The sequence below is a fragment of the Dicentrarchus labrax genome, unplaced genomic scaffold (genome assembly GCF_905237075.1).
Source record: "Dicentrarchus labrax unplaced genomic scaffold, dlabrax2021, whole genome shotgun sequence".
Taxonomy (NCBI): Eukaryota; Metazoa; Chordata; class Actinopteri; family Moronidae; genus Dicentrarchus; species Dicentrarchus labrax.
Window position 1 is genome coordinate 12,014,157 of NW_026136707.1, and position 12,605 is coordinate 12,026,761.

At 39.5% G+C, this 12,605-nt stretch overlaps 2 protein-coding genes across 4 annotated transcripts in view; one reads left to right on the forward strand and one right to left on the reverse strand.

The window, feature by feature from the left end:
• adam22 (ADAM metallopeptidase domain 22) overlaps positions 1-12,605 on the reverse strand; it is a 63,849-nt gene that overhangs the window by 22,739 nt on the left and 28,505 nt on the right. For all 3 annotated transcript variants that reach the window (XM_051405304.1, XM_051405305.1, XM_051405306.1), the window contains exon 6: positions 11,429-11,492. In XM_051405304.1, coding sequence (XP_051261264.1) covers positions 11,429-11,492 — 64 coding nt within the window. The remainder of the gene's footprint in view (positions 1-11,428; positions 11,493-12,605) is intronic.
• cldn12 (claudin 12) lies at positions 187-4,047 on the forward strand. Its single transcript, XM_051405314.1, has 3 exons — positions 187-341; positions 1,623-1,880; positions 1,976-4,047. The coding sequence occupies exons 2-3, from the start codon at positions 1,662-1,664 to the stop codon at positions 2,786-2,788; spliced, it is 1,032 nt and encodes a 343-aa protein (XP_051261274.1). The 5' UTR covers positions 187-341; positions 1,623-1,661; the 3' UTR covers positions 2,789-4,047.

Genomic DNA, 12,605 nt, shown 5'->3' on the forward strand with positions numbered 1-12,605 from the left:
AAGTTACATGTTCTGCAAATGCAAACTATTTTAATATTTTTAAATCTATTTCTGGATACAATTTTCTTTTTAAGTTCATTATTTTAACTACTTTATAATTTGCTCAGTATCTGAGTTATCATCCCTGTGACTTGAATGCTCTGTAACGCATGCGTCAACCACCTGTGAGACAACGCAGAGGGCGGAAGCAGCCCTCCTCTTCCTGTTTACGCTCCTGTTACTGTACTTCAGTGGTAACGCTGTGGTTCGGTTCGGTTTCGGCCCAAGAGTGTAAAGGAGGACCAGGCTGAAATGCCACCGCCTTCGATCTAAACACGACTGAACTGCTGTAAAATCATAAGGTACTGTAGTGTATGTTTAATGTAATTGTAGTGTTTAAGCTTCATATTGAGGAATTCGGGACGCAACAGGTCGCGTTGTAATGCTAACCTTTAGCATCAGCTAACGTTAGCTTTGACTAATGTAACCGATTAACGTTGGCGTTAAATGTTAAACCGCAGGTCATTTTTCACATTTTAGTGAACGAAATTTTTGATATATGTAACTATTAATTAGGTTACATGTGTTTTACAGTCAGGCCAACGGGGTAAAAAAAAAGTTCTAGCTAGCTCCTAGCTGACAAAGCTAACGGTAGCTTCATAAATACCTGTTATTACTCGGTTAATGTTATGTGGTGTACAGTTAATCACAAAGTTGTATTTAAATATAGTATCTGGTGATCTTAGTGTATTGTCAGGCAGCGGTACAGTCATCGTTGACCTCTGCTGATGTGTTTAATCGCCATGAAGACTACATTTTAATAAAGGAAACAAGGTTGAGGTCTATGTAAAAGGTCTTTACCTGTGTAAATCAACATGAAAACATTCTGGGACTACAATTAAATAATATGATAACACACAAAAAAAACTTCTTAACAATAAAATAAATGTGAGTTTGGAGTTAAATAAACAAATCAGTTATACATATAAACTAGCTCTACAGACCTGCTCACCTTTAGTTTTGATCTACAGTATATTTTAAAACTGAAGAACTGATGCTTCACTTTAGTTTGTAAGGGAAGACGCGAGATAGTTTCTGTTTGTTTCTGAATACAACAAAATGCAGATGCATTTTTAAAAAAAAATATTTATATATATATATATATATATATTCATGATGATATGAAAGCGTATGAGTTTCTCAAGATAAAGTTTCCACACAGCCATGGTCAGTCACTGCAGCACGCTGTCACATTACCCCAAGCATCTAATTCAATTGCTTATTGTTCAGCTGTACAGTCTATGTAATGCACTGCAGTTAAGACACCCTGCAAGCTCAGCCCCCCCGAGTCATTCCCACTTTGTTTGCTAATGAAATGAGAGCATTGTTTCTCGGGGACAGCAGATATTGGGTCAACTACGCTGTGGTGAATAGAAGTACAGGGGGGTTGCCCATAGCTAGGTCAGTCTGTGGCACAGTTAGCTTACTTCAGTAGTAATGGGGCCATTTGGAGAAACTTGTATAACCATGCCTTTTTCCTATCATCAGGAGTGTGAACTGAAAAATTATTTATGATAGCCCCATCGCTTTCCACTGCACTGACCAGCCACTATCTGATTTCCTCTCTTCATCTGTTACAACAGGAACTCTCCCCGTGGCCTCAGTTCCTGTCTGCACCCACCATGTCGTGCCGGGACATCCATGCCACCAACGCTTTTGCCTTCATCATTGCCATTGTGTCTGTGGGAGGGATTGCGGTGGCAGCATTAATCCCACAGTGGCGTGTAACGAGACTCGTCACCTTCAATCGTAATGCCAAGAATATCAGCGTGTATGATGGGCTGTGGGCTAAATGTGTAAAACAGGATGGCTATTCAGGATGTTACTACTATGATTCAGAGGTATTTCTTTGATAAATTTCCTCTCCTCTGTTTTTGCTTTTTTCTTTTATATCCCAAACTGTCCTAACAGAAATGATGTCCTCTCATATTTCCAGTGGTACTCTAAAGTTGACCAGCTGGATCTGCGGCTCCTGCAGTTCTGTCTGCCTACAGGCCTTCTGCTCGGCTCTCTGGCCTTGCTGCTGTGCATGTCAGGCATGTGCAAGACCTGCTGCTGCTCAGACAAGCCAGAACCGGACATTAAGACCATCAGATTCCTGGTCAACAGTGCAGGCTGTCACCTGGTGGCTGGGATGTTCCTGTTCCTCGGCGGCGCTATCGCCATCGCACCCTCAGTGTGGTTCCTGTTCCGCACTAAGGAAATGAACATGAGATATGACAACATTTTCTCTGATGGCTTTGCTGTGTATGTATCTATTGGCTGCTCTGGAGGACTAATGCTGGCTTCCCTGCTGATGTTCATGTGGTACTGTATGTGTAAAAAGTTGCCTTCGCCCTTCTGGTTGCCCATGCCCTCCATGCCTACTTCTTTGTCCACACAGCCTCTAACTGCCAACGGATATCCTCCTTCCCCAGTTTATGGTCCTCAGCCCTTCCTACAGCAGACCTATCCTCCCACAGTGATCGAAGCCCAGCCGTATATGCCTGCCCAGGGCTACGCGCAAAGCGTGGTCGCCCCTGCACCGCCCCAGGTCTACATGTCTCAGATTTCTGCTCCAGAGGGGTATGGTTCAGAGGTGGGAGGAACTCAGGCCTACAGCTATGCTCCCTCACAGAGCTACGCACCCTCGCAGAGCTACGCACCCTCTCAGGGCTACACGTCCAGCTACGCAGGCCACCGCTACTCCTCTCGCTCACGGATGTCTGCCATAGAGATCGACATTCCCGTGCTGACTCAGGGACAGTAAGTGAAGAGGAGCCGACATCGTCAGAACACTGAAGGCTTCTGGTCCATGAACCTCCATGAAGTTCACTACTGATAAAAACTAATATAGTATGAAAGATGGAAGTTAATACAATGAGAGCTATTTACAGTCCTTAGAGTGATAGTCTTAAGAATTCAGCCAGTCAGTCCAGGTCTGTAGATTGCTGATTATAGAAGATGAGAACGTGGAGGTACTATATGAAGGATGGAATTTTCTTTAAAACGAAGATCACTAAAGCATTTGTGCAAACAGCACTGTATTCTGCCAAGTATTTTTAAAAAGGGAAGAAAATAGGTATTGAGTAAGGTATATAGGTATATAGTGAAAGACACCTCAACAAAAAATAGCTTTTTTCCCACTATTTTACTGGCAAAGTAGAAGCCACTAAACAATAGCTCCTAACTTGTTCAAGTGGCCAATGGACCAACCTATGAGCTACAAGCAAATAGTTACTAGCATTTGGTTTAATGTCATTTTTCACTCTTTTACTTTAGATTAAAGAAGCCCTTGTGCTGTCTGCAAAGCTAGTGGCAGCTGGTCAGCTAAATTATATTTTTCTGTTACATTTGTTAGACATATTACAGTGATACTCAAATCACTTGTGAACTTTGTTTGTGTTAAGCTTAAACTATGGAGGTCTTCTGTTATCACTACTGAACATAACACTGATTCAACTCTAAATGCTGTGCTTCCGAATGGACAAATACTAACTGAATCACCTGTTTGTGTCTGTTGTCTAACATGAATTGTTATTATATTGTTGTAATGTCACAGTGCCCTGTGAAGAGCAGCTGTTAATATTTTAATGCACTAATTATGTGAAAACTGTGCCAGTTTACATTGCCTTTGTTCACTGACTTTGTTAGCTTGAGTATAACATATTAATCATTTATTATAAAATTGTTTATGTCAAAAAAGGAGGCGCTAAAGAATTTGTTAATGTTGAAAACACTAAGAAACAACAGAGAAGAGAGTGCTGTTCATCTGCATTCAACATGTCAGCTGATTGATCAGATGATTAAAAATTCTGCCAACTTAGCTAGAAGTAAAATAATACTGTAATGTTTTCAGTGTCTTACAGTTTAATTCTTGCCTTTTGTATGTTTTGCAGAATGAGCACTGATCAACATTTCTTCAAATTCTAACGTGTTCATGTAATTCTACAATGTTGAGGTTATGTTGTCAAATGTTTTTCTACGCTGTCGCTTTTTTTTTTTTATTAAAACACAAATCACAAAGTATCTGTGTGTGCTGGGATAACAACGGCAAAGCCAATTTTAAAGTATGTAAAATGTGTAATTGCAACAAAAATAGACACACAATCAATCTCATTTATACTGGGAAAGAAAATTGTGAGTGATTTGTCCGTCCTCACCCACCAGGCACCAAACACTAAGAGATGAAAAAACGTTTCAAGCAGACTGAAATACAAACTGGGAAAGAGAAACAGCTCATATTTACTCCGGTGATGGAAACTGTTTGAGAAAATCAATGGCTTATGAGGTTCTGGTTTCCCAGAAATATGTCATCATTAAATGTTATAGTTTCTTGATTGAAGGATATTAAAGTTGCTTATTGCCAGACTCCACCAGTGATGCCAAAGCTACATTTACAGCGCTTGGCTGGTATCCTTTTGGTTTGTTTTACATTTGCATCAAACTGCCTTTAGGTCACTTGAAGTACAAGTAAATACAAGATTCATAAAGACTGTGTTAAGTTTTACAGGTGTTAATGCTCTCCTGTATATGCAGCCTACAACATAACTGCATGTCTTCGTTCTTACATTATAATAAATCATATTCTTGTGTTGATACATTTGTTCAGCTGTTAGCCTTGACTAGTGAGTATTAGTAGTATTCAAGCTGTGGACCTGATCAGAACCTGTATTTGATAATAAGCAGACACAAAAGGTGTTTAAAGTAATATGTGGCAAATAGTTGCTTCCCCAAGAAAGTAGTTTGCACAGCATCAACAACTCTCCTATCTCCAGTAGCTACACTAATCTAAACTGACAGGATCATCATATCGTCACACTGATGAAGACTAAGCTACTGAATGTAGTGCACAAATCTACAGTAATGCGGAAGACATGCAACGATTACTTTCATTATTGAATCCTCTGTTGATAATATTTTGCATTAATCAAGTAATTATTCTAAAAAATACCTGAAAACTGTGAACGTGCCCTACACAATTCAAATACATTGTACAATCTGCATAATCAGATTCCAAAAAATAAGTCACTATAAACAACCCAGACTACATTTTTAAGACAGAATGATGTGTTTATTATGAAATAGCCATCGCAGCGGTTGCTGCTTGGGCCCTAATTACAACATTTTCCATAAAATCTGTAATCAGTAACTGACTAACGTTACATTGTGAAGTAATCTGACCCAACAATGTTTGTTTTGTCCCACCGACAATCCAAAACCCAAATATATTAAATTTACAATGATGTAAACAGAAGAAAATCACCAAACATTATATTGGAGAAGCTAGATCCAGATAGTTGAATTGGTAAATGACCTAAATGATGAATCGGTTATCAAACCAACTGGTAAATGTTCTGTTGCTGGACCAGTCATTTATGCACTGTAATATATGACAACAATACTGCTTTGCACTTTAGAAGTAACTCTAAGAATATAAACTCATCAACATTTGCCCTGAACTCTGATCCACTCTGTGTGTAAATCACATCATCGGCTCCAGAGAGAAACCAGAGCCAATTAAGAATAGTGAGCACTCTATTAAAACGAATCTTTTAGCACTCCAGTGTTTTGTCTTATCTTTGATGTAGTCCTAGTGGACTTAACATCTGAATTAACAGCCACCAGCCTAAATTGCAGCAGTCCTAATTGAACTCCTTTGATGTGACACTGTCATGTTGACTGAGTTTTAGCAGCTGATGATTAATAAGACCATAATTAAAAGAAGTGTATGTGTATGACATTGCTGCTTTAATATTATTAGCGGTACAATCCATCATTATCAGAGCAGCTACTCCTGAATTAACTGTTCTAATAAAGCATTTTCTTGACCAGTGTCTTCTTTGTTCCCCAGACCATCACTTCCAGCATATAGACTCGCCAGGGACTGTGTAGGGATGGAGATTTAGGGCCTAAACGCAGATGGCTTTCATATGTTGTGCTACAAAGAGATGGGGGCGGAGCCTGGGTTGCCAAGGGAGATGATACCTCAGACACAGACTGCTGGCTAATGAATATAAAGCAGGGAGGGGTAACACGCTTTTCAGTCTGGCTCTCTCTCTCTCTGTATGTGTAAATGAACTGGTCCAGGTTTAGTAACATGAAGTTGGCTTCAGGCCACAGGGAGACCCCCTTCATTTTAATCCCATCAGCTCCAACTCACACTGCGCTTCATTCCCAGCTTGTGCTAGTATAAAAGATCCTCCTCTTGGCACCTAATGCAAACACCCCCACCCAACAACCTGCCACTACCCCCATCAACAGACCCCATCCTTCATCCTTCAACTCCCCACCCCCTATTCCTCAGTTATCCTCCAAACCTCTCCTCCTCTTGGATCTGAGGACTGCAGCTGTAAATACACAAACCGGTTATGAACTGCACAAGATAGGAGGTTTGGGAATATTTTACAGTCTAAAACCAAGAAATATTCAATTTTAAGATGATCCAAAACAGAGAAAAGCTTTTAATCCTTACATTTGAGAAGCTGGAATCAGAGAATGTAATTTTTCGCCAAATGAAGGGCAAACTTGGTCCACCGCTTTGGTTGCTAACTATTAGAAAGTTTTAGGTGAAAATTGAATTGAAAATGGATTCTAATAACTTCGACGATCCTTTAAAGGTCCAGTGTGTAACACTTCACCGCTAGATGCCACTAAATCCTCCGCACTGGTCCTTTAAAATGTAATCTAGCACAATAATCAGGTCAAAATTACACAAATGACATTCCCAACCTGAGCTGTGCTAATTAGCAAATGTTAAAATGATAAAATGCTAAACTAAGATAGTGAACATAATAAACATTTTACCAACTTAACAGCAGCATTTTAGTGTTATCATTGTGTGCATGTTAGCATGCTAACATTAGCATTTAGCACAAAGCACCAACGTGCCAAAGTACAACCTCACATAGCAGCTAACATGGATGTAGACTCTCAAAATTTAAATAGACTGTCCAAAATATACAACATACTATTTTCTGTACAGTATGTGCTACATACTGATCATCATAGTATAGGACAGATTAAGAATTTAGTTTATAAAATAACCTGCTAGTTAAACTTCACAAATAGAAAGCAGAAAAATAAGTAATCAATCTTTCCTAAGACTCCGAAGCTGTTTCACCAACATATACAATTTATTTATTATTATTATTATTTATAAGTATACAGTACATTTTTTAGATTTAAGATTTTATATTTTTCCAGCTGTGAGCAGCTCCTCCACCTCCTCTTCCCTTTGTGAATTGCATTGTGGGAGAAAAATGTCCATCAACAGCACAGTCTAAAATCCTGCATAGAATTAGTATGTAGTACAGACTTAGGACACACAGTTAGTCTTGTTGCTCGATGGATTATAAAAACTGGTCAATTAACTAATCAATTAAGTTAATACTTTATGTGTTATGTTATATATGTGTATATGTGTGTGTGTGTGTGTGTCTGTGTGTGTATACAGTATATATATGTATATATAATGCAAAGTTAAATTATAATATTGCTTTGTATTTTTTGTTTTTTCTTTACAGTTGAAATGTGCTGCAACACCAAACTCACGGTCACTGCGGCATCAAAAAAATACTTCTCACTGTCTCAGTCCTCGCTGAAAGCAAAATAGAAAAGAGCTGTTGGAATGAAGCCACAGTGGCCCTGAGGTGCAGGTGGGGTTGAAAGGTGTCAAAAAAAAAAAGAAGAGGGCTGAACATATGGTGTTTTCTGCACATGCATGCCAGTATCACACATCCTCACTCCAAATTGTCTGCACGCACGCGCAGACACTTATGCACTCAAGAAGTGCAAGATTTATCAGATACGTAGTGCCCGGGCGGGTACATCACGTTCTTAGCGTGTGAACTTTAATTTTGGCGCTCTGTATGGCTCACAACTGTACTCTACTTGTTCCCACCCTATTTACATAATATGATAAGACACTTTGAGACCAGTTCAGCTGCAGAAGGTGACGAGAGCAGCTTGTTCAGGACACACTTAGCTAATGCCCTGCATAACTTTTTCTGCCTTGGTGGATGAAGGGCAGATGGATTTACCATATGGCCGACAGGAGTCCTGCCGACTCTCTATCTCAACACACCCCCCATCCCGCCATGTTTTGTTTTTTTCATCACTTTCAACTAGATTATAACAGCCGGAATTAGTGGTGCATCAAAGGGGCACAAACCCTCTGCATTTAATAACAATACCAACTGATAAAGAGTGATATGTAGCTGTTCCAGGCTATAACAAGACCATGACTGAGCATACAACCTTTTAAAAAGAGAGAGCCCTCTCTCTCCTCTATTTTCTGAGTGTGCTGATACACAGGATACATGCCGAGCACTTAGGTTCTTGCAGCAGACATCTGTGTGTCTGCGTGACGACTTGCAGACCAAGCACACTGTCAAAGAGACAAAGATACATAGACTGAGCGTGATATAGAGAAAGAGATACACCGTGTGGAGCCCAGAGATTCAGAGGGGGCGAGACAGTCAGTGTGGACCATCGCCCGCAGGGAGCAGACATCCAGAGCTCAGTGCTGACAAACTGACAGCCACCGTCGGGCTTGAGGGCAGCGCTGTCCCCAGCATTGTTATGCAGACAGGATTCCCCCACCTGACAAGCCAAAACCAACAGTGCCAATGGAGCTACATACCAAATATTTTCCAAGAAAAATGTCAGTATGTATGCTACAGTATGGAAAACCATGTTTTATATAATTTATAGTCTCTAGATCTTTGAGCAAAGATCAGGTATTTTACAAATAAATAGTAAAACTACAATAGTTCACACAGCACAGTGGTGAAACAGGTATTGAGATGCTTTAGCTTACTTGAGCACAAGTTAAGTTAGTCCTGCATTCAGAATGTTACTAAAGTAAAATAATATAGTGTTATCAGCAAAAATTTACTTATTTATCAAATGTAAAAGTGTATAACAATTTTGTTGGAAAGTTTAATCTATAATAAATATCTGATAAGATGTTTTGTATGTTAAATCTGCAAAGAAACTAAAGCTGTCAATTACGAAGAATAAAGTAAAACATAAAATGGGACCACAATATTGTAAAATACTTGATAAAATACTGATAAAATGTACTCACTATAGTTGCACACTGCCAATGTGAATACTCAATGATTTAGAAAATTTGTTCCATCTTTTCTATTGTTCTTTTTACATAATACATTGTTGAGTAAGATGAAAACAGAAAAAAGATATAGGGTAGCATTAGGTAGCATTTCACATTCTTCTTCTATTAGGTGCCATTCATTTGAAATGTTGCACATAAACTTATGTTACCTGAAATAATACAAATCAGTTTATAACGTTATGATGAATGTCATTCTTCTCGCTTTGTATTTGTGCAACCGAAACATGTCTTGCTGTAGTTTTAACATTTGATACGAAGCAGTGTTTGTGTTTGGTATGACACACATATAAAAACTGAACTGGGGGAGAATCTCTTCCAGTTTTTATGTGCATTTTACGTCACTGTGTCTGTGTGAAAGACCAAAAAAGGCTACTGAGATACTGTTTCTCTGAAGACGAGTGCTGCAGCAATATTCCGAGTTAAGATCTCTCTCTCTCTCTCTCTCTCTCTCTCTCTCTCTCTCTCTCTCTCTCATCGCTTAAATAATTCAGTCTCTCCAGAAACATTGCAAAGGAATGACAGAGACGAAGAAGAAGCCAGAAAAGGAGAACGTAAAGAAGAAGTAGAAGAAATGAGAGAGCCGAGACAAAAGTGAAACAAACCTAGTGGTTGTTTGTCATTCTTTCTCTGTCCTCTATCAATATTTCACATTCAGAAAATTGCTTTCATTAACTCCAAATTTCCTCTCCTCTTTCAATATTGTATAACTGTGATATAGCAACTGCCATTATAAACTGATTACCCCGTCTTGTTTTACAGTTTCCCTGCAGCAGATACAATGACATGCAATCAAATTACATTTAAATCACCAACAGTGTTTTTCTCTTTTGCTCCACACCACTCTCCTCTGTGTACCTGCCTCCTTCTCGTCACCCTTTCCTCAGCTGACATTCCTCTTCTCAAGCCTACCCTGATGTCCATCCTCTTCCTTCCTCTCCTGCGCACTGTTTCAACACCATTGGCATTAAAGCTGTCATATGGGGGATGAATCTTAAGTAGTTCTGTGTGCCAGGCCGCTACTACCAACACCCATGAGTGCACATACACAGTTCCACAGAACACGCACACACATGGACACAAACACAGACACAAATCCCTGACCTCTCTTATCTTGTCTCCTTTCGTCCCTGTCTGATTAACACCAGAGACACACTTCGTATGGACGTTTTAATTAGAGCAGAAAGGACACACACACACAGTATCACCAGCTTGTTCTTTCACTCTCATGCTCAAGGCGCCTTTAGACAATCTCAGATCTGTCCTTTCGTTCCAACCATAATGCCTTTAATTGTTATTATCTAATTGGCTGTAGGCTTTTCTGCTGTCTGCAGGCTTTGTAATCCAGCAAATCTCTCTGACCTGAGACCTGTGTGCCACACTCTGGGTTCATTACAACGACTGGTGTGTGATCCGTAACTGATTCTGGTTTTGTCTTCACCTCCTCTCAGGACAATAACTGACCCCTATATGAATCCAGAATACCAGGAAAACTACTCTCACTTGTCATCTGCTGCACACACAGTCCTGTAGCATAGTGATTTACAGGCAGAGTTACGTGTACCCCAGAGGGTACTTCTGTTGCTGCCAGGAGTGCACTGAAATATTGTGGACTAGCTCAGCTAATTTGAAAAATCAGCAATCCTAATTTGTGTTAAGAAGGAAAACAAATACACAGAGATTACAAATTAACATCAAGAGGGATTTGGCAAATTGGCACAGTACCAGAAGTTAAAGTACACATGATGCAGAATGGCCCATTTAAGAATTATGTATATTATGTTATTGGATTGCAATTATTGTTTCATGAATGTCAATCAACACTGGAAGGCAGTCGTAGTATTGCACTCTGTATAAACACCCTGCTTACATTCTTTAACAATTATTTCCATTTTCAATTATCTTTTATCTGCTGATTATTTTCTTGATTACTCAATTAATTGTTTTGTCTTTCAGTGTCAGAAATAGTGAAATATGCCTGTTATAATCTCAAGGTTAATTTTCTGTTCATCAACTAATCAATCGGTTGACTAATTGTAGGGTTTAATATCCTTTTGGAAGATGTCAGGTGATGATGATGAGGAGTGTGGGGGTATATGAAACCAAAAAGTTTGTGAACCGCTGCTATAACAAGTTCTCTGACCACAGAAAACTCAACAGGGCTGAGAGGCAGCTGGACGTGAAAAGAAGGAAGAAGAGATAACTAATAAACCCTCCATGAGATGAGCCATCACTAGCTCCTACAGCACATACATTTTCATGTAGAGTACTTACATCGCTGCTGCCTTGTCCTCCAGGTTCAATCATGTAGGTGTGATTGCCATCGAAAAACATCCCACTGAAAAAGAGAAGGGGGAGAGAGGAGAGCACACATCAGCACCAGTTTCTGTTGCTTTATTCAACACTAAATGGAATAATGCATCTGAATTCAACTCCTCCTCAGCTATCAGTGTGATATCTTAGCCATTTCAGTGCTTGCCCAAAAAGGGTTTATTGTATTATTGGAGCATTTGTCTGAATAATAACTGTAATGCACTCCTACAAGGTGCAGTTTTTGACAGAATCCTCCGCTGCCCTGACTGCTGTATTTGGCATATATGTAGCTTAGGAAAGGGTTGGAGGATGATGTGAAACAAAAGGTCATCCAATCATTTGAGAGATTTCCCCCCACGCAGCATAACTTAAAGGTCACTCACTGTAAGTATTTTATCTCTGGAACAATGACTAAGAGTTTGCACTGGTTGACCACAAGCGGAAATGACAAAGACGTCTTTGAAAGGGGAACGTTTTAGTAGAAAATTGCTGCATATCATTACGGTCCTCTCTAACATGTAATGAAAGACATAATGACTTGAAGTGCACTTTCACTCACTGTGCTCTTAAAAACTCTAAATACATTTATCGCATAAAGGAACAAGAGAAAAGAGGCAACCACACATCCGCGTTATTTTGACCAAGCAATCATTTTAAAAAGTCAGGGATCAATTTCTCATTCAGCAGCTGGGTGAAGGTCTACTTGTCTCCTCCCGCCTGCGCTCAAACCGGACATCATCCGTTAATTAACCTTATCTGAAGCTTTTAGGAGATTGGTCGGGTCAAACTGTAAAGTCAGTCTTTCACTTCCAGCTGTCCCTTTCTGGCTTTCAACACACAGAATTCACCTTCAAAACACTCTTCATCCTGGTCCAACATTGCACTTACAAGAGATTATACACAGAAAAAGCCAAAGAAAAAACAGCCAAGCATATGTTGGTGTATGTTGGTGTATGTTGGTGTATGTTGGTGTGTATTTCTTGCCTTTTCGTGCTGTTTGTGTTCTATTTGGTCACTTTCATTGTCCCTGTGCTGTTTTGTTATCAACATACGTGGTGGTCACGTTACTGTTGGTTGATTTTTTTGTTGTTGCCATTTTCACTTTGAAGTTGACATTGCTAGTGTTTTGGGATTGTCC